The following is a 26,814-nucleotide window of genomic DNA, read 5'->3' as shown; positions in this document are numbered from 1 at the left end:
TGTTTTTCCTTTGCTCTCGGACATACACTTTCCAGTCCATGCTTGTTTAGACTTCGCAACCAAATTCCACGTTCATAATCATATTCAGTTTGAAATGTCATCAAAACGAACTCAAAGTGAAGCGGGAGATGCAGGTAGAAAAAAGAAAAAACAAGTTCGAGTTTGGGTTGATGGATGGTAAATTAATTTCACGATAAGTTACGTTTGGGAGTACTGACTACTGTTTGTTTTTTGCTTGCATGTACTTTTTATAATTTTTCAAACGCTACTTTGTCATTACCATACAATCTTACTAATGCTACAAAATGTTACCAATTAGAGACTGATGGCTTCAGTGCTGAAGGTTCTTTGTTTGTTCACTGGAAATTTCAGTGATCTTCATCCTCCTCAAAGGCCAAACACATCTTTGGTTCCTTCAAGGATTTGTATAGTAAGTCTTACTATACAAATCCTTGGTTCCTTGATTGGCGTTTTAACAGAATATGTACTTAAGGGCCTAGATGTCTATTTGTAAACCAATCTGTAGAATGCAGATACGTTTACAATACCTCTGTGGACTAATAACAGACTGAGACTGTCCTGTGTCTTCACACTTACATGGTGTTTATAAGTTATTAGTGTATTTAAATTGATTTCCCTGTACCTTTGCAGCTCTGGTGGGATCTTCAAAAAACAAAGAGATTTAAATACATTGTTCTAGTGTACATGTACATTAACATTAAGGCCACACCAATTTAATTTCTTGTTCTACGGATTTTTGGACTCCAAAATTTGGAGCGAGCGAGCGATTTGAAAATTTTGATAAAAAAATATTTATAAATTTGAAATTTTTTTAGGCGAAGCTTGAAAAGTAAAGGCGAGCGATTGTAATTTTTTTTTGTAAACATAAAATAGTAGGTTTTGACAATATTATTAAAGCTTGATTTATCACTTGTACTTGGACATTTCTTTAATTTCTGAAGTATTTTTTCCCTGTTCACCAAGAAATAATTAAATCTGGTCTATGTATGTGTGACTGACAATTAGACAATTCTCCATCCAAGTCATAATCAGTTTGGGGACAACCCCTTAATGTTATAAATATCCCTTTTACATGTTTTATGAGGGATCAATATAAGTTATAATATATTTGTTTGTACAAAAGGGCTCATATTTTCTCAAAGAACTATATATCTATCTGGTATTAAATGGTCAAAACATGTCCAAGAATTTTGTAATATTCCTGGACTTTAACCATGTTAACACATTTACTTTAACAGTTTAATATTATTCAAAATAAGTGGATCCCTCTTTTAGAAAAAGTTGTTTAAAATATGATGTAACTCTTCTCTTTTTGAGTACAAAATTCTAAGTTTTCAAAGGTTTTGTATAGAAGAACTATACAAATCCTTGGTATTTCTATTTTCTTTTCTACATCAGTAAAATGACCCCTTGTCTGAGGGAGGGTTGTTCTCAACCTGATAATAACAAACATAGGTCAAAGTACGGCCCTTTACACATGGCTTTGATACAGACCAAACAGCAGGCTATAAAGGATCCCAAAATTATTAGCGTACACAATTCGAACATGAAAACCAACGATCTAATTTATATATCATGTATATCCAAACGGGAAAATACCAATGAACAACATCAACAAACGATAACTGCTGAACGACAGGCCCCTCAATCAATCAGGACAGGTGCATAAACATGCAGCGGCTATGGATAGTTTTGTTTCGCCAGCATACAATATAATTGCAGTTGAAGGCAAATCCTTCAGAAGTTCTTTGTACTTTATTCTAACAACGAACATTTTTTGATAGGGAATATAAGTAAGGGGGAAAGTAACCAATTTTTTGTTCTTTACAGGTATTTCCGCTGTTATAAATTTATATTGGAGCTCTCCCACTTTGGATAAATAGGTTTCATGCTGAAACAAATATTCTCACAGATATTTACAAAGTGTGGTGGGGTGCTTTTATGTTTAAAATCGTTATATACAGGTTAGACTGTGATTTTAAAAACAAATGTTGATATCTTTTTATAATATTTACAAAACAAACGGTGCGGGAAATGGACATGATTACATTTCCGGATGCGGGAAGCGGGGAATATAAAAAAAAATAAAAAAATTCTGTTTTGAAAAAAAATAGGGCCAAGGCGGGTCCGTCGAACAAGGAATCAAATTGGTGTGGCCTAAATAGAAAATAATACCATTGATAACAGGAATTACATGTACCTAACAATGTTCAGTACAACAGACCAAAGCAATGACAGACAATACTTAAACTCTTAGAAAATAGACAAATTCAACTGCATTTTCTTATTTTATACTTTTTGTAAAAAAATGACCAAAAAATATTTAATGATATTTCCTACCTGAGGCTGATCTGATCATTCATTAATTGACAAATTATCAAATTTGTCTTCTTTTTTTTCAGTTTTGACATGGCACATTTTGGACATGCAAATGCAATTCGACAGGTATTGTAGTGTTAATTTAAAAATGTCTGTGATTTAAGTGCCTCAGATCTTTTAATTGAGTTGAAATGGAAAAGATAGTAAAGATTTAATAGCATTGAAGTCAAGGTTTTAACAAAATATATTGTTGTCATTCACTTGGCCTATATCATCCTGATCATGTATGATGGTGTAGAATTGTGAACACAACTTATTGTGACAATGTTACAGATCCAGAGAAGTCATGAGCAAGGTCACCATGGTCACAGTGTGTGAGGAAATTTCATCCAATTTACTTTTTTTGGAGCAAAAATTACAGATTATCTTACTTTCAATGTATAGATAAACAATATTTAATTTTTAGCTCATTCCATCCACACACTCTGGCTTACAGCTGATATTAGTTATTTTACGAAAAATCCAGATATGTAGGCATGTAAATATTTAAACATGTATACATATAACATGTATAATACAATGTATTACAATGTATTACGTTTCTATGAATAATCAAATTGAAAATGGAAATGGGGAATGTGTCAAAGAGACAACAACCCCACCATAGAACAGACAACAGCAGAAGGTCACCAATAGGTCTTCAATGCAGGGAGAAACTCTCGCACCTGGAGACCTCCTTCAGCTGGCCCCTAAACAAATATATATACTTGTTCAGTGACAAGTGTCAAACTAAACTTCAAATTATACACAAGAAACTAAAATTAAAAATCATACAAGACTAACAAAGGCCAGAGGCTCCTGACTTGGGACAGGTGCAAAAAATGTGACGGGGTTAAAAGATACATTTATATTTGTAACTGGAGTATTCAGTAACACTAAACAACCACATTTTTTTTTCTGGACTTGCATGTATGTACTTTAACATTATCTTATCATGCAGTAAAATTTATTTTATCATTCAGATTATGACAATTCCTTGTTTAGATTTGTTTTAATTCAAACAAAATTATCAGTTGTGACAAGTTGAGCAAATACTAGATAGTTAAACTATGGAGCATTGTCCTTTCATAATTATTTGTAACATTACATCTTGAACTCTTGAAATATACATGTACAATGTATTGAATAAGGCCCCTAAGGCCTAAAAAAAAATGTTGTGTTTCCGGTCACCCGACCGACCGTCCTTCAGACCCCCGACTCAAAAGTTTTTAAAGCTGATGTGGGAAAAAAATAATTTGTATACCTACCGACCGTTTTTTCTGAAATAAAATAAAAAATTCTAAGTCCCTCGATCTTTTTATCGCCCCAAAAGAAACGCTAATTTTAAACTTGAGGCTTATTTTTAGAATGTACTGGAAAGTGGAATCTTCTTGGCTAATTATATATGCGGGAGCATGCGCAGTAGTTATTTTCGTTTGTCAGTGTTTGAACATGGCAACACAACGCGTCCTATTCAATGTTCAACGCGGAAAGTGTGGCCATTTCGCGGAGAAAAAAATATTTCTAAATTTTACAGGAAGTAACACCTTTTTTGACATTAGCAATGACATTCATCCAATGTCTAACATCGATGAAAAAAATACACAACACAAATTTTGTGCTCGGCCACCGGCAAAAATGACTGGGGATTGATGACAATAACACAACTGTTGGAACAATGCAATCTTTTGGAATTAAATTTATCAAATTTTCATGCCAGACCCTTCTTCAAAATGATCATGATATTAATCCATCTGAAACTGGTCAGCCAATCAACGCTTTAGATATTCTGATGAAAAGCCACAGATGCTTTGCCAAAAGAAAGTGTCCTGCCAGCTAGGTACAGTGTATATGTACTATATATACCATGGTTTTTACGAGTTAACATATTTAAACAAACGAATCCAAAAGGATGAGTTTGTTTAAATATGTTAATGAGTAAAACACACGGTATATAAAATTTGTAATACATGTATAAATAAAATGATTGACAGCTTCAAAACCTTCAACTAATATGGAATTTTTTTTAGGTTTGGACTTAGTTTTTTTTCAGGGGTATTTTAAAAGGGGGTAAACTAAAAGTTATTTCAGGGGGATTTTAAAAGGGGTAAACTAAAAGTTATCTCGGGGGAGATTTTTAAAGTGGGTAATCAATCTCTTTCTATTAAATCCCAAACTAGTGTCCATGCCTTTAAAAAAAACCGAGACAGCAATGAAGCATAATATTATAAAAAAAAAAAAAAAAAAAAAAAAAAAAAATCCCTACCTACCGTCCCTTCAAAATTTCAAGGGGGTGATCGGAAACACAACATTTTTTTTTTTAGGCCTAAGAATATAAGTGTCTTGACTATAAATCCAACTGATATTAATTTTTAGTGCTTGCAGTCATTGCTATGCGGATTTTAGACTATTGATACATTGAACATGTTAAGTCGGGATGTTTTAGACTGTCATAATACTATTTTGTATTTTGTTTTATGACTAGATTTTAACAATGTTAAACAGAAAAAAATACAAATGAGTTTTAAAAGAGGGACGAAAAATACCAGAGGGACAGTCAAACTCATAAATTTAAAATAGAATATTCCATGTTAAATATGAAAACATGAAAATTTTTGAAAGAGATGGCATAATTTGCTTTATTATGACAATTTTTTTATCATGCAATAAATGATTTTTTGTTTCTGTCATAACAGGCCAAAGAAATGGGTGATTATTTGATTGTTGGAGTACATTCTGATGGTATGTACATGTAAACTCATATGCTTAGAGAGTATCTCAATAGACTGGCTATTGTGGACATCAATTCATTGTAATTTTGTATATTTTCAATCTTAAATGAAATACCGTTGATGATAAAAACATCTGAAAATTTCTAAATTTATAGTACAATTGACCTCTTTCAAGAAATACTGGTTAAAGTTTGTGTTACCTGGTAAAAAATGATTTTAATTGCAATATATATTTATTATTTATTTAAGCTGAAATAACCAAAAATAAAGGACCACCAGTTTACAGTGAAGAAGAAAGATACAAGATGGTTAGAGCTATTAAATGGGTTGACCAGGTAATATAATCCCTTACATTATTGTACTAGGTTTATTAAATATTTAGACAAAATATGTTAGACGATCAATGAAAATCAGATATACCGAATTTACCTAATTTGACCTAATTAGCTTATGCTTTATCCAGATCTCTGATATAGGTAAATACCAGTCTAAAAAACTGAATACTGAACAATGCAAACCCCACCTAAATAATCCGTATGATAATTGCCAATGAAACAACTGTCCACAAGAGACCAAACAGCACAAAAATTAACAATCAAGGTCACTGTACGACCTTCAATAATTATCAAAGCCCATACCGCATAGTCAGCTATAAAAGGCTCTGAAATGACAATGTAAAACAATTTATCCCAGAAAACTAACGGCCTAATTTATGTACAAATTAATGAATGAAATACAATATGTTACACAGCAACACACGTTCCTTTTATATATAATACACTACTCTGACTACAGGGAGTAAACATCTGTTCTAGTTGTTGTAGAAATCCATTGTTTTTAATGATCTATGATTATTTTTTGCAGGTTGTAGAGGATGCACCATATGTAACAACTCTAGAAACATTGGAAGAATATGACTGTGACTTCTGTGTACATGGAGGTACAAGTCTTTGTTATCTCTTGAGCCTTTTATTAATGAATTATCAACTATTAATTTTTGAGTCACATGCTTCTCTTTACACCAATCAGATTGCCAATATTCAGTGAAAGATTTTTTTTATATCCCATTTATGGGCATTATGTTTTCTGGTCTGAGCGTCTGTTTGTTCGTTGTTCTGTTTGTTCGTCTGTCCCGCTTCATCTTAAAGTTTTTGGTCAAGGTAGTTTTTGATGAAGTTGAAGTCCAATCAACTTGAAATTTAGTACACATGTTCACCTTGATTTGATCTTTCTAATTTTAATGCCAAATTAGAGTTTTGACCCAAATTTCACGGTCCACTGAACATAGAAAATGATAATGCGAGTGGGGCATCCATGTACTATGGACACATTCTTGTTTCATTTACTTTTTATATTAAATTTTCTATATCATATACTGTACCAACATTTATATAATTTGTTTATGTATAATGAAGCATATTCCCCTTTTTATAGCTAATTATTCAGTTTTTATACGACCGCAAAATTTGAAAAATTTTTCGTCGTATATTGCTATCACGTTGGCGTCAGCGTCGTCGTCGTCGTCGGGCGTCCGAATACTTTTAGTTTTCGCACTCTAACTTTAGTAAAAGTGAATGGAAATCTATGAAATTTTAACACAAGGTTTATGACCACAAAAGGAAGGTTGGTATTGATTTTGGGAGTTTTGGTCCCAACATTTTAGGAATTAGGGGCCAAAAAGGGCCCAAATAAGCATTTTCTTGGTTTTCGCACTATAACTTTAGTTTAAGTTAATAGAAATCTATGAAATTTTGACACAAGGTTTATGACCACAAAAGAACGGTTGGGATTGATTTTGGGAGTTTAGGTTTCAACAGTTTAGGAATTAGGGGCCAAAAAAGGGCCCAAATAAGCATTATTCTTGGTTTTCGCACAATAACTTTAGTTTAAGTAAATAGAAATCAATGAAATTTAAACACAATGTTAATGACTACAAAAGGAAGGTTGGTATTGATTTTGGGAGTTTAGGTCCCAACAGTTTAGGAATTAGGGGCCAAAAAAGGACCCAAATAAGCATTTTTCTTGGTTTTCGCACCATAACGTTAGTATAAGTAAATAGAAATCTATGAAATTTAAACACAAGGTTTATGACCATAAAAGGAAGGTTGGTATTGATTTTGGGAGTTTTGGTCCCAACAGAATAAGGGGCCCAAAGGGTCCAAAATTAAACTTTGTTTGATTTCATCAAAATTGAATAATTGGGGTTCTTTGATATGCCGAATCTAACTGTCATGACTGTGTATGTAGATTCTTAACTTTTGGTCCCGTTTTCAAATTGGTCTACATTAAGGTCCAAAGGGTCCAAAATTAAACTTAGTTTGATTTTGACAAAAAATGAATCAGTTAGGTTCTTTGATATGCTGAATCTAAAAATGTACTTAGATTCTTGATTATTGGCCCAGTTTTCAAGTTGGTCCAAATCGGGGTCCAAAATTAAACTTTGTTTGTTTCATCAAAAATTGAATAAATGGGGTTCTTTGATATACCAAATCTAACTGTGTATGTAGATTCTTCATTTTTGGTCCTGTTTTCAAATTGGTCTACACTAAAGTCCAAAGGGTCCAAAATTAAACTTAGTCTGATTTCAACAAAAATTGAAATCTTGGGGTTCTTTGATATGCTGAATCCAAAAATGTACTTAGATTTTTTTATTATGGGCCCAGTTTTCAAGTTGGTCCAAATCAGGATCTAAAATTATTATATTAAGTATTGTGCAATAGCAAGTCTTTTCAATTGCACAGTATTGCGCAATGGCAAGAAATATCTAATTGCACAATATTGTGAAATAGCAAATTTTTTTTTAATTAGAGTTATCTTTCTTTGTCCAGAATAGTAAGCAAGAAATATCTAATTGCAAAATATTGTGCAATAGCAATTTTTTTTTAATTGGAGTTATCTTTCTTTGTCCAGAATCAACTTAAATCTTTGTTATATACAATATACAATGTATATTCACTTTTTACTACCAACTGATAAATTATAATAAATAACATTCAGTGATAACAAGCAGTTTTTTTTACATCTTAATATTTTAAGATGTATTTAAATGAGTAGTTATTGTTGCAAACTCCATTAGAAATTTTAATTGAGATTAGTTTTGGAATAAGGGAAAGGGGGATGTGATTAAAAAAATTGGGTTCAATTTTTCTCATTTGAAATTTCATAAATAAAAAAGAAAATTTCTTCAAACATTTTTATGCCCCACCTACGATAGTAGAGAGGCATTATGTTTTCTGGTCTGTGCGTCTGTCCGTCCCTCTGTCCGTTCGTCCGTCCGTCTGTCCCGCTTCAGGTTAAATTTTTTGGTCAAGGTAGTTTTTGATGAAGTTTAAGTCCAATCTACTTCAAACTTAGTACACATGTCCCCTATGATATGATCTTTCTAATTTTAATGCCAAATTAGAGTTTTTACCCCAATTTCACGGTCCACTGAACATGGAAAATGATAGTGTGAGTGGGGCGTTCGTGTACTGAGGACACATTCTTGTTTTGAGAGGATTAATATTCAACAGCATAGTGAATTGCTCTAAGAGAAAACAAAAATTTTAAGTTCATTAGAACACATTCATTCTGTGTCAGAAACCTATGCTGTGTCAACTATTTAATCACAATCCAAATTTAGAGCTGAATCCAGCTTGAATGTTGTGTCCATACTTGCCCCAAGTGTCAGGGTTCAACCTCTGCGGTCGTATAAAGCTACGCCCAGCGGAGCATCTGGTTCTTATTTTCAAGGATGTACGTTTACATCCACAACCCAATGGTCACTGCTGGCAAATTTCCTTATTTTTATATCAACAACTGAAAATTATAAGTTTAAATCAATCATTTTTTGTAAAAAAAATAATCTTGCAGAATAATGAATCAATGATCATTTAATTGTTTCAAAATTGATTAATGAACAGATGCTATTTATAAGTAGATCTGCCCACACTCAAGATATAAAATTAATAAATATGTAAGCTAGGAACACACATCGTAATATATTATAATAAATTGATAGGAAATCTATATAAAAAAACAAATATAAGAGCAAATAGAAATATACTAAAAAAATACAAATAAATAAAGGGACAACAACTATTGGACCTGTTGTTAAGAAAAAGGTTATTTTTTCTTTACTGACTTCAACATGCTGAGGATGATGTTACTGATTTCTGTATTTTTATATTACTACAAATTATCTATTTTTACAATAAATGCTACACAGGTTATTCAGTGTGCACCACATTTTTTATGTTATTTCTTCATAGACAGAAAAAATATTACAGTCATTCCTTAAATAATACAAAAGTCCTAACTTATAATTCAATATTCATATTTGAATGTTTCTTTCATTTTTTCAGATGATATCACAACAACTGCTGATGGTACAGATACATACTACCTTGTCAAAGCTAATGGAAAATACAAGTAAGATACTTATTTTCCTTACTCCCTCTCCAGCCACATTTAACTCAGTCAGTAACTACATGACATAGTTTCTTGATTGATGCACCAAACACTTTCTTGTGATGATCCGCCTTCTCTTTCCCAAAAACTTTCATCTTTGAAATCTTTGTCACATTTTGCTCAGCACGTAAGTTTTCTTTATATATTTGGTAAAATAAGAAAGTAATATCTCTCACTACATCTAAATAACCCTGAATGTCTTGCATAGTTTTCATGAAAATAAAAATAATAAAACTGGTTGTCACGAAATAGCCCAAAAATGGTGCTTAAAAGTGGTGTTTGTTAAATCGCCGAAAAAAAAACTCAAATCAAATCCATTATCATTTCAGCATTTGCATTATGCTATAAGCAAGACAGATATTTGTGTCGATAGATTATTTTCAGATTCAAAGAAGGATTATTTAGCCACAGCATATGAAGGTCAACAATTTGTAATTTCTGTCTGTAACTTGTTTCACATTCTAAAGTAAGCTATCTTCACCGTAGATTTTATATATTTTAGGTATACATCAATGAATTGGCTTCGTCAAATTCCTTTTAAAAATCAATTGTTGTAGATAATTATGAAAACAGAACAAAAGGGGAACAACTCTATATTGCAATTACCATTGTTGCATTTAGCATATAAAAGCTTTATTATTTTACAAATAGTATACACCCGTAAAATTTACTTTTTATTAAGAAAAGATATAAACTTATTGTGTATCTTTTTTCTTCTTCAGAGAATGTAAAAGAACAGCTGGAGTATCAACAACTGATTTAGTAGGAAGGTATACAAATTGTATTTCTTAAGTTTTCTTACAATGCTATTTGTTAGAACATATAAAAATGGGAAAGGCAAAAAATTGAAATGAAAAAAAAAAAGAAAAAATGAAAAAAAAATTGAATAGGGTAAAGGTAAAACGTGTCGTTTTACAAAATAATTTTTAAAAACTTCAAAAAAATTGTCTGCAATTAAAGCTTTCTCTTAATTTTTGAAATATATTGAAACAAGAATGTTTGACTGACTATTAATTTATGTGCTATGCACATTCTTGAAGAAATATCTTCTTTGAAAATTTAACTATCTAGTTATTTTATAGATAATTATTGACAATTGTTTTAGACTCTTGATTTTTTGGAGCTTAAAAATAGTAAAATAAGTCGAACCATGAATTGACATCTACATAATTTGACATAGGTGGGTTTGTGTATGCTTTCTGTCTAATTAATGTATACTACACACTTCCTCTAGGTTATTTTTAACAATTTCAAATTCTATTTAGAATGTTGTTGGTTACAAAACAGCATCATGAAAGGGACGAAGAGAAAGTAATGGACAAAGAAAAAGTAGCAGATATTGGAAAGGTATTGAAATTTACTAGTATGTTAATAGCTTACTTTGTTATTTTTGGTGTTTTATATTCCTGTAATTGTGCTTAATTGTTGTATATAAGATGTGAAGAATATTTGTGAACTCTGCCTATTTAATCAATTTTACATGTGAAGTAACTCCATTTAAATTTTCCTAATTGATTTGTTCAACATGTAAAATATCAGTGTTTTTATTTCTGAAAAATATAAGTGTTTATAACATCTGAATTATCTCTGTTTGTTTCAAAAACAGTTGGTATACACATGTGAACCAGCTCTGTCCAATTTCCCAAATTAAAATGTTTAACATGTGAAATAGTTCTGTTCAGTTTTCCATATTGTTATGTTTAACATGTGAAGTAATCCTACAGAATTGTTATTTTAAATATGAGAAGTAAATCCCGTTTACATTGTCAAAATATAAGTCAAATTAAGCATGCATTTAATTCTATCCTCACTCACTGGATTGGTGGTACAATGCACTTGCCTGGTATAAAACAAAATAATTTTATATTGGTTCTGGAACTTCTTATTTTGATGTGTACCATGTAAGCCATTTTAAGATCTGCCAGGCAGTTGCTGTCTGTTTGAAGACACATTGATTTGTTTATACACATTAAGGATGTTTGCTTGTCATGTTTTTTTTACATATGATTAAGATTTTTATAATTTTAAATAGAAATAGGCTACCATATATACTGTTCACTATCCTAATTCAATTTGTACGAAACCACCATTGCAATTGTCTTATATTTACGTTTGAGGGATGATACAAAAAAAGGATAAAACATTTCCCTCTGTACTTTTGAATTAGTTTTGAATATCTATACATTTTTAAATAAAAAATGAATTTTGTACAGATGTCAGCTGCTAACAAGGTGAGAGAACCCCACACACTTTAACCTTCATGAATTACTCCTGAATTTATTTTCTTATTTAGGATTTTTTCTTTTGTTAATGCAAAGACTGTCATAAATGTTCTTGTTATTCTATTTACCTGATTTTACTAGAGATAGTTGAAAGTAAAAATAAAAATTACTTAGCAGATCTCAAATTTAAAAATATAGGTAAGTGAAAGTCTGCTTGAGTAATTTTTAATACAGAAAAAGTTTAATTTTACAAATAGCTCCAAAAATAAAGAATTTATTATTTGAAATAAAGTTTACCTATAAATTGGTGGTCTTTGCAATATTATACAGAAATTTGTGTGGAATTATCTATATATTTTAGTTAATGTATTAATAGTATTCTAAATATATGTCTTAAATATAGTGGTAATAAAATTAATTTTATCAAAAAGTAGAGCTAGTTTTATAAGAGGGTACATAACACTACAGGGAGATAACTCTTTACAAATCAGCTGAACGTTTTAATCACATTAGAATTGTTATGGAAATGTTAAGCTTCTCAATGATCAAAATTAGTGTTTGTCAAACTGCTTTATATCCAGTAAGATTTATTTTTACAAAGCATGTGCTACAAGTTTTTCAAAATTTTTGTTAAAGGGTCAAAGTAAATATTTTGTCATAATTTTATGAAAATTAAATGAGCCAAAATTGGTTTTAGTCAAAATGTTTGGTACCACCTTTAGGGCGATTACTGTATAAATCAGTGAAATGTTTGTAATCAGCAGTTTTATTGAAGCTATATAAGCATTCATGTAACATAGAGTTAGAATTCTCTATGTTATGTACCTACTTAGAATATTCTTCACAAAAAAGTGATAGTTCTATTTATGAGTTATCTCCCTTAACTAGTTCTACCTTCTAGAATGATTGGTAGATTATTTTTCAATTTATCAGGTCTAGAATTAGAAACTGATAATTTTCAGCACAGAGTATTTCTACCCAATCATATTCTTTCCACCAGCCTTCCTCTCAAGCATTTTGTGGAATTTAACAGTACACTATTTCATTTATCAATTTCGCTCTGACATTTAAAATCACAAAGTCACTGTGTGACCCTTTAAATCTATTTTTCTAGGTTTGAGATTCAATTTTTTGGCATTTCACTTTGACTTATCTAATCTTCACCTGAAATTTTATTGCATTGACTGAAGCCCCTTTTCAAATCAACATCTTCAGTGTTTTGAAGACTATACATTTGTATGGAAAATATCTGTAAACTAACCATATACCTCAGATTGATATCTCTGATAATAAATTAGTAATATTTAATCAATTGTTTTCTGGAAATTGCTATTAAACTAAAAAAGAACTTGGCTCCTGAAGCTAACTTAGTAAAATGAATCATCTTTTATCCAAGTGTGGATTTAGTGTTCTACTCAGCACTTTCAAACAGCAATTCCCCCCCCCCCCCCTTAAATTATAGCACCACATTTATAAAACATACTTTTATAAAATATATTCTGATTCAGGCAGCTTCATGGAACCATATAAGGACATGAGGAGTACACTGTTTAAAAGATTAAAAGATCAGCTCAATTTATATAACTTTGTTTTCAGAGTTATTGTGTATAGAGCAAGAATAATTCAGAAGTAAATGATGCACATATATCTGATGGCAATGATTATTAATATTAATATTCTCATTACTCTGGAGTTGTCTTTCCTGCAACACATGTAGATATCGGTTATAGTTTTCTGGTATATTGAACATTTGTAATAGCAGATGCACATAGTTGGATTTTATTTCATGCATATAAATAGAGTTTATATGTGTGAATAAGTATACCATATAAATATTGATAGATAGTACTTAATTTATACACTTTACTTTAAAGTACTATGAATTGGGCTGATGTTGACACTTTCATTCAAAATATATGCATTAAGGTCATTTCGAATTCATAGTGACATTTAAATGCATTATAAAGATTTTGCCATATCATACAGCACTGTGCAACTATGCAAACATTTTACAGTCAGAAAGTAATATAAAAAATATCATAAATATACAAAAATGATATTGAAGCATGTCAAGAACTTCAGACTTTTCTGATTAATTCAGCTTCCCTTATTGTATAGACCTTTGTCTTTTGTTGACCTATGATGACCTCCAAATTTGTTTTCCATGTTAGTTGATTAATTACATAGGTAAATATTAGTCAGAGTGTGTATATGTTATTAAAAAAAAAACATAAGTTATATAGACTAAACTGTTACCATGGTTTTCCAGCCAGGTAAAAGATACTGAATTTCAGTGTTTTTAAATATTATTTATATTTTTTAAAAGCTGACTGGTGCATTTTTTTTAAACATAATATTCACTGCAGAATATTTGTAAGAAGGGAGTTAATTTAAGCATGAAAGCAGTAATAGATATGAAATGCATTGTATTTGTCACAGATTATTCATACCCGTAGCCAGGGGGGTTCGGGGGGTTCGGACGAACCCCCCCTTGAAAACAAATAAGCACTGTTAAAGTCAATGTTCTGTTCGAATTGTGACTGTTAAAGTCGAGTTTTTGAGTCAAACGAACCCCCCTTTTGAAATTCCTGGCTACGGGCCTGTTATTAAAAAAATTTAAAGTAGGTTTCATTTTACTGGTACAGTTAGATTTTACCAAAACAATCTAAAGTGAATGCATTTGTAGAAATATTTTCTCTTTTTCAGTGTAGTACAGCAAAAAGTCCATATACTGGAGTTTCACAATTTCTCCCTACATCAAATAAGATTATACAGTTTGCTGATGGGAAGTCACCTAATCCTGGAGACAAGATTGTTTATGTTGCAGGAGCATTTGATCTTTTCCGTATCCTTAATAATCAACATATTTTGCAAATTGAAAATTTAGAAAATCAATATTGCTATATATTGAAAACAGCCTACTTCATTTTAATTTATCCAAGATTATCATAAATTTCACATGAGAAAAATTTGTTTTAGTCTTCTATATATTTGAACTTAAAATTATTTTCTAACTAGGCAAACAAGTGCTAAATTAACCATTTTCAATGATTTTAAAAATGAGTATGACAATATTAAAGATTTCTTCTTAACTTTAGATAGATGTTGGTTTTGTAGATTTTCTAGAGAAGGTATCCAAAGAAGGAGATTTTATAATTGTAGGTCTGCACACGGATCCTGTAAGTATTTAAAGTCATGACACCATTCTTAATCTTGTACATGAAAAAAATATCATCAAAGATACCAGGCATTGAATATTAAAATTGAGAATGGAAATGGGGAATGTGTCAAAGAGACATCACCGAAACCAAAAAGCAACTGAAGGACACCAATGGTTCTTCAACAGAACAAGAAAATCCTGCACCAGAATTGATTTTCGTCTTTAAAAAACTCGTCAATGACACTCAAAACAAAAAATAGTACCAAGTTTAAGGTGGTACCTAACACTACAGGGAGATAACTCTGTAAAGTCAGCTAAACGTTTTAATTACGTTGTGGTGTTAAGGGAATGTTAAGCTTCTCAATGATCAAAATAAGTGTTTGTCAAACTGCTTTGAAACCAGTGTAATTTTTCTGATAAAACGGTTGGTTCAAATTTTCTAAAATTTTTACATAATTGTCAAAGGGTCAAAGTAAATACTTTGTCAAAATTTTAAGAAAATTAAACGAGCCAAATTAATTTTAGTTAAAGTGTTGGGTACCACCTTAAAGACCAAAAATTCTGAAAGACACCTAGAGGATTTTAGCTATACTTTATTTTTTTGTTGGTACATTTCAGTTTTAACTTGTACACACTTTTAAGAAACACATTACTGACTACTATTAAATAATCAATTTAACTTTTGTTGCAACTCTTTTCTGTTTGAGTAGAGTTCCCAATTTGATAACGTTGGATGGAAATGAAATCAGGGTCTAGGGTGTAACTAGTGGTGCAGGATCTGCTTATCCTAAACTGAGCACATAAGATTACCAATGGGCTTTTTTGAAGAATAAAAAACAGTGAAAAAAAGATGATTTCATATGTGAAATGAAATCCCAATTAATTTCACCGATAAGCTAACCTTATACAATAATCATGTTATAGTTTGAGTTAGAAATAAAAAAAAATATTTCTGTATTACTTACAAGAAGGTTTTATGTTTAATGTTTTATTTGAAAGGTTGTGAACAGATATAAAGGTTCTAATTTTCCTATAATGAATCTTCACGAGCGAGTTCTCAGCGTTTTAGCATGCAGAGTAAGTAGAATTAATATAAATATTTCCATTCCATTGCAGATAAACATATTTTGTGTAAAGGCAATTTTTAATCATTATTAATTTATTATGTACCCACATGAAATAGTTTAATTTCGCATTTAAAATCATTATAAAAATGATAAGATTTGGTATAATTGCTATTGAGACCAACTATCTACTAGAGATAAAATAAAATGAATTATTCAACTACAGGTCACTGTAACGCCTTAAACAGTGATAAAAAATCTGTAGTGTAAGTCAGCTATAAATGACATGACAAAAATGTAAACAATTTAAACAAGAAAACCAGACAAAAACAAAAACTGGTAACAAAGAAAAGAAATGACAGACCGTAACTAACAATAACAGAATTACAGGCTCCTGACTTTGGACGGACATGTGGCAGTTCAACATGTATATGAGTGCTCAATAATCCCATTACCTTGGACATTGGTGGAACAGTAAAACATATGAACAAACTGTAAAATTCAGTTGTAAATAGCTGAACTCATCATCATCATCATACTTTATTTCCTCCTATAGGAGATTGACATTAGACAAAATGCAAATATTATGTACAATTATAAAGTTGTGTCTTTTGTATGTGTGTAAATTTTGAATTTACGCTGCACACTTCCAAAACACTATACATTGGTAATTAGTGTAGTTAAATGGTTTGCCTTTTTGTCGAGCCATCGACTTAGTCGAAAAAGCGAGACTAAGCGATCCTACATTCCGTCGTCGTCGGCGGCGTCCACAAATATTCACTCTGTGGTTAAAGTTTTTGAAATTTTAATAACTTTCTTAAACTATACTGAATTTCTACCAAACTTGGACAGAAGCTTGTTTATGATCATAAGAAAGTATCCAGAAGTAAATTTTGTAAAAATAAAATTCCATTTTTTTCTGTATTTTACTTATAAATGGACTTAGTTTTTCTGCGAGGAAACACTACATTCACTCTGTGGTTAAAGTTTTTAAAATTTTAATAACTTTCATAAACTATCCTTGATTTGTACCAAACTTGGACAGAAGCTTGTTTATAATCATAAGATAGTATCAAGAAGAAAATTTTGTGAAAATATATTTCCACTTTTCCGTATTTTACTTATAAATGGACTTAGTTTTTTTGCCAGAAACAAAACATTCACTCTGTGGTTTAAGTTTTTAAACTTTTATAATGTTCTTAAACTATCCTGGATTTCTACCAAACTTAGACAAAAGCTTTTTTCTGATCATAAGATATTATTCAGAAGTAAATTTTGTAAAAAAAAAATTCACTTTTTCCGTATTTTACTTATAAATGGCCTTAGTTTTTCTTCCAGTTAACATTACATACAGTCTGCAGTTAAAGTTTATAAAACATTTATTAGATTCATAAAGTATCCTGGATTTTTTACCAAACTTGGAAGCTTCTTTCAATCAAAAGACAGTATCGAGAGGGAAATTTTTATTGATGTTTTTCCTCATTTTTGATGAGTCTGCGATTAACAGCAAAAGTAGGCGAGACACTGGGTTCCATGGAACCCTTACGAATTTTTATGCATTTTACCTGTTTCTCTATAAGGATTTTTATCATTCTGTACATTTTTCTAAAATTGCTGTAATTATACTATTGTACCGGTACTCCTACCTTCAAGCACAGATTTTATTTATTTATTTATTTTAGTAATATTCATCAACTTTTTTAAACAAACATCCTATTAATTTATTTTGAATTATTGTCATTTGTCAAGGATTCACAAAAATAAATGAAGGTTTTGTATTTACAGTATTGTTTCAATGTATTTGACCTTTTAATTTCAGTATGTCAATGAAGTAGTAATTGGTGCTCCTTATGCTGTTACTGCAGACCTTTTGGATCACTTTAAGGTGAGAAAGCTTATTCTGTAAAGGCAAATATGAAGGAGGATTAACTTTTCATTTAATATGTAATGATTGTCAATTTTCTGCATATTGATGTATATTGAACCACTTGCCAAAAAAATCACTTCATGATATAAAGTAAATCTGATATTTGATTCATTTGATTTCACAATTTTGTGGTTTTCGTAATATGTGAAACTTATATATTGTATTGGCCATTAAGGATTACCTCAGTTTTGAAGGACAAAAAAAAACCCACTAATTTAAGTTACTTGAGAATAAGCTGATTTCGTTTCTTTTTACAGGTAGATTTGGTTTGTCATGGTGACACACCTATTATGGATGATGTAGATGGGTCTGATCCATTTGCTGTAAGTTAATCTTGTTACTGTATACCTGTTTATGGTAAATGCAACCAGTCTTATTACACACATGCAATAATTAAGCATGGATTATACTTTTTGCTGTTATTAATTTTACATCACATCAATCAGGCCTTGTTTGAAGAGTTAAAAACAAATCACCTTCTATTGGAAAATGTAAAAAGAAAATTTTTAGAAGACCACATGTTATAATTGGAAAATCTGAGACTATCAAACAAAATATGACTTCTTATTAAGTATGGATAAGTGAAGAGTCAAGGACAATCAAATCATTTGCTGTTTGTTAAACTATCTAATACTGTGGATTGATGAAACATTATGTTTTGTGGACATTTGATTTTGTATTTTTGCAGAAAAAGGATATACCAGTAGGAAATTTTGCTTTGTAGAACATTTACATTAGTGGTTAAGTGTTGACCACAAATTCACAGAAATGTGTATACCATGATAATAGTAAATCATCACAATTAAAGTACATGTTGGAAATTAATGAGGAATTCCTGAAATCTTATCACCATACATTATTAAGACGAAAGCAAATAAAGTTTTTGACTGTAAAATTGGGATTACTTTATTGTGGCCAAATTACTGGTAACTAAAACTAGAGGCTCTCAAGAGCCTGTGTCGCTCACCTTGGTCTATGTGCATATTAAACAATGGACACAGATAAATTCATGACATAATTGTGTTTTGGTGATGTGTTTGTAGATCTTACTTTACTGAAAATTCTTGTTGCTACAATTATCTCTATCTATAATGAACTTGGCCCAGTAATTACAGTGGAAAATATTTTCTAAAAATTTACAAAAATTTATGAAAAATGTAAAAAATTAATTATAAAGGGCAATAACGCCTTAAGGGGTCAATTGACTATTTTGTTTATGTAAAACTTATTTGTAGATCTTATTTTGCTGAACGCTATTGCTGTTTACAGTTTATCTCTATCTATAATAATATTCAAGATAATAACAAAAAATGGCAAAATTTCCTTAAAATTTCCAATTCAGGGCAGTAACCTAACAACGGGTTGTCCGATCCATGTGTAAATATCAGGGCAGATAGATCTTGACCTGATAAACAATTTAACCCTGTCAGATTTTCTTTAAATGCTTCGGTTTTTGAGTTATAAGCCAAAAACGGCATTTTACCCCTATGTTCTATTTTTAGCCATGGCAGCCATTTTGGTTGGATGGTCAGGTCACCGGACATATTTTTTAAATGAGATACCTCAATGATGATTGTGGCCAAGTTTGGAATAATTTTGCCCAGTAGTTTCAGAGGAGAAGATTTTGGTAAAAGATTACTAAAAGGAGTAGGTCCGGTAAGACCCCTTTTTGGCCCCAAAATATAACAGTTTTACAAAATTGTTAAAATGTAAACTTTTAGTTATTTATTAGACAGTTGAATGCTTCTTCTACATAAATATGGGCTGTTTTTGACAATACAATGCACATATATCGGGTTGTAGCACCATTAAGTCATGCTAAATTACTGAAATCTTCAAAATTCTATCATTTTAGTTAAATTTTAGACGGTTTCCTTGTAAAACGAAAGTGGCCGCATTCGTGTTCATCCTTAATATTGAAATGTAAGTTGTATTTTATGATAATACATAACATATATAAAGGTTGTGGATGAACACGGATGCGGCCACTTTCATTTTTGACAAAAACCATCTCAAAAGTGACGTTTTTTGGCATATTTGAGAGATTTTTCATGTTTGAGCTTGAATCGGATCGTTTTTAATGACTAAATCAGTTAAAATCTTTCACTTATACTAATTAAATCAAGTGAAATAGACACTTAAGTCTTTAAAAAGTGGGCAAAATCTTTCGTCAGATGAAACTGAAATTTGAGGCCAAAATGAGTCCTTACCGGACCTACTCCTTTACGAAAATAGTTAAATATTGACTATAAAGGGCAATAACTCCTAAAGGTGTCCACTGACCATTTCAGTTGTTCTGACTTATTTGTAAATCTTATTTTGCTGAATATAATTGCTGTTTACAGTTTATCTCTATCTATAATAATATTCAAGATAATAACCAAAAACAGCAAAATTTCCTTAAAATTACCAATTCAGGGGCAGCAACCCAAACAACAGGTTGTCTGATTCATCTAAAAATTTCAGGACAGATAGATCTTGACCTGATAAACACGTTTACCCATGTCAGATTTGCTCTAAATGCTTTGGTTTTTGAGTTATAAGCCAAAAACTGCATTTTACCCCTATGTTCTATTTTTAGCCATGGCGGCCATCTTGGTTGGTTGGCCGGGTCACGCCACACATTTTTAAAATTAGATACCCCAAAGATGATTGTGGCCAAGTTTGGAATAATTTGGCCCAGTAGTTTCAGAGGAGAAGATTTTTGTAAAAGATAACTAAGATTTACTAAAAATGGTTAAAAATTGACTATAAAGGTCAATAACTCCTAAAGGGGTCACGTGACCATTTTGGTCATGTTGACTTATTTGTAAATCTTACTTTGCTGAACATTATTGCTGTTTACAGTTAATCTCTATCTATAATAATATTCAAGATAATAACCAAAAACAGCAAAAATTCCCTAAAATTAACAATTCAGGGGCAGCAACCCAATAACAGGTTGTCGGATTTATCTGAAAATTTGAGGGCAGATAGATCTTGACCTGATAAACATTTTTACCCCATATCAGATTTGCTCTAAATGCTTTGGTTTTTGAGCTATAAGCCAAAAACTGCATTTTACCCCTATGTTCTATTTTTAGCCATGGCGGCCATCTTGGTTGGTTGGCTGGGTCATGCCACACATTTTTTAAACTAGATACCCCAATGATGATTGTGGCAAAGTTTGGTTCAATTTGGCCCAGTAGTTTCAGAGGAGAAGATTTTTGTAAAAGTTAACGACAACGGACGACGACGACAACGGACGACGACGACGACGGACGCAAAGTGATGGAAACTTTTGCACATATTACAAAGTAACGAGTCCTTAAACATTTTTAGTTGTCTCTTTCATTTGAGACACAAAATAACTTTGAACAATTAAAATGTGTGATTTAGTTGACATGAATGAACTGTGACTGATATCTTGATAGTTATAACCTTTATTTCAGGAGCCTAAAAGAAGAGGACAATTTAAAACTATAGCTAGTAACAATGATATGACAACTCAGAAGATTATAGAGAGAATCATTTCTCATAGGTAAGTTTGGCGTCATTAGTCAGTTTCTTTAAATGGGGTGGGGGTGGTGAGGGTCAAACCTTTATCTGGACTACGGAATCAGGTGTTTTTAAGCTCGGGATTTCTGGATTAATTCTTTCGAGTTCCAGGAATTTTTTTTTTCTAATTTTGGGATGTCAGGATTTAAATTTCCTTAAATTAGGTATCGCTTGATTTCATGTTTTTAATCCCAGGATTTTGGAATCAGGACCACTCCCACCCCCTCTTATATTGTGCTAGGTTTAAAAAAAAATCTCTATATTGTTTGCAATATCAGAGACATAGAAATACTGGATGTGCATATGTTTGAAAATCAGTGTCAATCAACTATTTTTTTTAAATTATGCTCTTAGGAAATATAGATTATATCAAAAATTACATTGTAAATGATTTCATGCATTTCTTGAAAGATATTTGTAAAAAAAAGTTTTAAAGAAACAAAATATATATTTTTGAAGTTGAAAAAAATCAAAAACATTGGAACACTGTTCTATTATTTTGCCTTACTGTGTAGGCAATTGTTATAAATTTTTGTCTATATCTTGCTAGTATTATTTAGATAGCAGTAGTACCAGTATTTATAGTAAACATACATCTATCACAATTTCTTCAGGTTACACTATGAAGCAAGAAATAAGAAGAAGGAAGAAAAGGAACTAAAAATAATGCAGGCGCATATGGAAAGGATTGGAAAAGAAAACAAATCTTAACTCAAACTTCTAAAAATCATTTTTAATTTATTCAAACTTTTATTGTAAATAAGTGGATCTAAATATTAATATATATATGTGTATGTGACATTTTTTTTATGATTGCAAATATTTGGTTCCTTATATATTTTTGTTACATTTAATTTATCAAAACCATTAGATCTATATGAAAAATCATCTAAAACGAAGAAAAAAGGTTTTATATCATAGAAATACAGTTTAGTTAATGTTTAATGTGTTTTATGATTTAAAGATGAAAAAAACTTGTCAAAACCTATCTTAATATATTTATATGAAAACATGTAATAGATTAATCATTTCTTTGTTAAATTATGATTAGATACTGTTGTTAGTTTCTTTGTATCCATGTTGTAAAAATAGGATGCCATATAGTTGTCATTTAAAAAAACAAACCAATTTATTAATCAAATTTTTTTTATCGCTTGATATACCTGGTTTACCAGAAATGTTTTTGGTGACATTTTGTTTTTTGTTACTGTGTTCTAGAAATCCATAAATTTTCTGCTGATTGTAAGTGAAAATTTTTAATTTGTTTGTGAATTTGTAAATCATTTCACTTGTATCAAGTGTATAATGGAACTATTACTTAAGATATTTTTTTAATATGTTTAAGTGTTATTTATGGCTGTTCAATTAGAAAAAAGATAATACAAGAGTTGTTCATGTTGACCCTGCTCTGTTGGGAGTAAATACAATATCTGCTTTATTACTGTAGATATCTTCAAATTTTCAATACCCTATAAAAAATATTAATTGGAATTTGGAACTTCTTGTCCTTTTACAATTACGAGGCACAATACCAGAGGTTATTGTGTATGAAACCAACCTTTAAGTGCAGAAAAGTTGTTAAGAGCCTTGAACAATATATAAAATTATTTGATGATTTTTGATGAAATATGTACAAGGTGCTTTGAAAAAGAAAGAGAACTTTCATTTAAGTTTTGCAAAACAGGAATTCTGTTTAGGCAGATTTTATAATCAATTGTTTTCACAGTTTTTATTGTTTTTGTTTAAATTATTATCATTACATGTAATTTAAGTGCAATCTTTTCTTATTGTGATATCAAGCATGAATCATCACATCTGCCAAAAATCTGTCACCTTATAAAAAAAGTTTGAAAATTCATCCTAAATTATGACAAATTATGTTATATTTAGTGGGCACTGTTGATGTTTATAACTGGTGTTATTTTGTCTTTAGGGTTTGACTTATCTAATGAGAGGGTTTAGTTAAGGGCATACGATACAGTTACAGGGGAGGTAATGACGTTGCTAACGTAAAATGTTATTTTCGCGACGTCAAACTGTGACATATCGGGAAAAGATGTATTTTTCGACTGATTTTTAGCATTCAAACTGATTTAATTTGAAAACGAGTTCATGGACCCCTATTTTTCAAAACAGCAATTTGTTTCATTTTGCAGGGAGATTATGTGATCCAAATTTTATAAAACTGTAAATAGAGGATTTTTTAAAATTTTGATAAACATGCAGTAAAAAATGACGTTTTTCCTCAATTCATAAACATTTGATAAATATGAGTTATTTCTGAATAAAAAATTGCATATTTTTTTAGGATACTTATAAAATACAGAAATTACCGATTATTTAACAAAAAATAATTTGTGTTTATCTTTTAAAACAAAAAAGTTATGTCTTTCTTTCGAAAAAGAAATTACGGCCACAAATGTGAATTTTGAGCAAATATACAAAATTTCGACCTAATTTTACTCAAAAAGTAACACATGAAGGTATATTTTTTATTACATATTTGATTTAATCAGGTAAAAAATAGCCTATATGCAAATTTTCATGAACTTGTAAATACAGGATCAAAACTGTATCGTATGCCCTTAAGAGGGAATAGTTTATATTAGTTTTAGTACCTGTTTAAAGCGAGTTCAATGGTATTTGTTGTTTTATTGTTTGTTTTTTGTTGTTAATGACTGTCATTATGTTTAATAAGAAATCCATGTATTGAATTATACCCTCCAAGTATGACCTTTTATAACATTCAAGAAAGGAGGTGAGGGTTTAGAATTCTTAAATTTTTGAAAGGACTTTCCTTTTGTCCAACAGTCCATTTTTGAAAATATTTGACTTACATTGATTCCAAGTAGTACTGAATTGTTCAAGACTTAAAAGAGTTTTTATAAGATTAAAGTTTGGAAATTAAGGAGTGATTGTCCAATTCTTTTTTTTTTAGACTTTCGTCATAGTACTGAACTCTGGAACCCTTCTAATTTTTGTTTGTATACAGATTGGAAATTTACTATGAATTAACAACTTTATAGACAGAATACCATGTGTAGTTAACGTGCCAATGTTTGATGTAGTAATGTAATTATTTTTTATGTGAACTAGAAATAAAAGATTGTTTATGCAAAATTCTGTGAAAACCATTTTATTTCTTTCTGAAAGTACAAATTATATAATATATTTAACATCAAAAATTGGAATATACTTCTACTATTAGATGAATGCCATTAACATGCATGGTCATATTTATACAGTTGAGAATCAACTTGTCATAACATTAACTTTGTAATAAAAATCTTTTAATTGTACAAAATGGTTTTTTTTATGCATCATATAATAGATAATTTCAACACTTGTAACCATATATGGACCACCATATAATGTCTCAAAGGGTTTAGATTGGTATAAAAAATTGAAATAAGATTCAGACTTCTGTCAAATACAAATATCCACATTCCTGCAGTGATGGCATGTGCCTCAGTAAACTAGACTATTATCAATGATATTTAATATATAGATTCCTTGGAACATAATGTTTTTCAGACATATATCATATAACCTTGACCTCTTTTAATCAATTCATTATACCTCTCAAAAACTAGCAATGTATTGTAAGGCACTTCAGAACGGTAGATCTACTTTTCTTATTCCTATATGCCCAAGGTAATAGTCACCATTCCAAAATAGCTTTAATTTTGTTAAGTTCACAACCATGATAACCCATGACTGCTGTTAACTCCAAATGCAAGGAATGAATCATGAAGTTCCAAAAGTTTGAAAGGGTTCCCATATTTATACCCCTGATTTAAAAAAAGTGGAGGTACACTGTTTTACCTGTGTCCATCAATCCATCCGTCAGTCAATCTTATTAAAAACCTATCTCTCATTGCTCCCGTTTTCTGATAAGTCGTGTGGGAATCTAACGAAACCCGCTTTGACCTCGTAGGTGTGTCTTTTTCAACCAATGAAAATGAGTCTTCGACGATCTTGAAAGTTTATCGTGAGGTAAAGGGATGTAACTCATTTTATTTACGAAGAAATCGTCAGTCCAAAGAATTCATAAACTTTTTTGATTGGCTTATTGATAGGTCATCAACTCATTTGCACATCATTATAAATTCGTTACTTCTAGTTCACTCACATATGACCTCAATGCGGGTTTCGTTAGATCTCCCACATAACACAAAACGGGAGCGATGAGAGATTGGTTTTTAATTAGATTGTCCATCAGTCCCCTGAATATTTTTTGTTGCATCTTTCTCGGGAACTACATTACAAGGATTTCCAAAATTTGGTTTAAGGGTTTATATAAGTCAGCTTTACCATATATGCGTTTTAAGATTCATTGCTCAACAACTTCCTGTTGACCGTCAAGTATTTGGCTGGGGTATCATCAGTGAGCAGTAGATTGCAGTTACACTTGTTTTTTTTAATTTTTGGCGACTATACACTTTTCTAACTTACCTACATGATTCATTTCTTACATTTGAAGATTACTATTCAATTAAATGCAATGGACAGACACACTTTGGAGGGATAAAATGGGGGTCCATTCCACCAAGTGACTGCGGTCTTGAGCCAATACAACTGCTCTTAGACATATACAGGATCAATATTGCAATGCTAGAGTAATTTATGGGATATTTGCAACTAAATGTATGCAGCAATCCAGTGGTCCGGTTTAGTTTTCAGCATAAGGTTTGTGCCTCTGTAGCATGATGAGTTGTCCACTTTTGTTTACATTTATCACTGACCAAAAGAAACAAGCTATTAAGAAAAATAGCGTTTAAATATAGAGATTGGGATATATATCTATGAGACCTCAACCTCTATACCATAAATAAACTACTGTTGAATGCCCCAAAACAAGAAAAAGAGGTGAACAAATTTATCGGAGGCATTCAAAAAATTGTTATTAAAACTTACAAGTTTATGAAGGACAAAAGTAAACTAAGATGGCCCATGACAGAGCTGATACGTATAGATTATCGGGTTTTGTACACATTGATATCGTAAAATATCAGTCAAGAGCCACAATGTGAACCTTTTTGGCGAGTGAGCGTAGCATACGGGCTAATAAGATTCACATTGTGTCGATCGGCTGATATTTTACGATATCTATACGAAGAAAACCCGATTATCTTTTTATCGTTCTATTACTGGTCGTTTCTTTCTCCCTAAGACAGTTTTACGCTTGACAAAAGCAAGCTTGATAACATCTCCTCTCGCATTGTGACGTAGCTGATAACTTCTCCTCTCACATTGTGACGTCGTTGATAATGCCTGGTCTCGTTTTGAAGTCTTGATACGAGAATTACGGAGCAACAGAGCAGGGTGATATAGGCAGAGGGAA

General features: G+C 30.9%; 1 protein-coding gene across 2 annotated transcripts; it reads left to right on the top strand.

Annotated features, from left to right (window-relative positions):
- LOC139489193 (ethanolamine-phosphate cytidylyltransferase-like) lies at nt 1–24,820 on the top strand. Of its 2 annotated transcripts, XM_071275378.1 has the most exons (17): nt 12–177; nt 2,424–2,466; nt 5,076–5,121; nt 5,361–5,446; nt 5,976–6,051; nt 9,455–9,521; nt 10,283–10,330; nt 10,826–10,907; nt 11,774–11,791; nt 14,489–14,627; nt 14,885–14,961; nt 15,942–16,019; nt 17,826–17,891; nt 18,191–18,256; nt 21,365–21,453; nt 22,085–23,462; nt 24,033–24,820. In XM_071275378.1, exons 1-16 carry the CDS (start codon nt 95–97, stop codon nt 22,179–22,181), a joined length of 1,161 nt encoding a protein of 386 aa, XP_071131479.1. In that variant the 5' UTR covers nt 12–94; the 3' UTR covers nt 22,182–23,462; nt 24,033–24,820. The 2 variants fall into 2 exon arrangements, with proteins under 2 accessions (XP_071131480.1, XP_071131479.1); XM_071275379.1 differs by lacking the exon at nt 11,774–11,791 and having other exon boundaries at nt 1–177.
- The last annotated feature ends 1,994 nt before the right edge of the window (nt 24,821–26,814 follow it).

The sequence above is a fragment of the Mytilus edulis genome, chromosome 9 (assembly GCF_963676685.1).
Source record: "Mytilus edulis chromosome 9, xbMytEdul2.2, whole genome shotgun sequence".
Taxonomy (NCBI): Eukaryota; Metazoa; Mollusca; class Bivalvia; order Mytilida; family Mytilidae; genus Mytilus; species Mytilus edulis.
The sequence above is the reverse complement of the archived record's forward strand: the minus strand, read 5'-3'. Positions and strand labels throughout refer to the sequence as shown.

Bases quoted from the DNA above. Each gene is read 5' to 3' on its own strand.
- LOC139489193 (XM_071275378.1), top strand. From the start codon at position 95: ATGTCATCAAAACGAACTCAAAGTGAAGCGGGAGATGCAGGTAGAAAA. The intron at 2,467-5,075 runs GTATTGTAGTGT...CTGTCATAACAG, and splicing joins ATGCAAATGCAATTCGACAG to GCCAAAGAAATGGGTGATTA. The intron at 5,122-5,360 runs GTATGTACATGT...TATTTATTTAAG, and splicing joins TGTTGGAGTACATTCTGATG to CTGAAATAACCAAAAATAAA.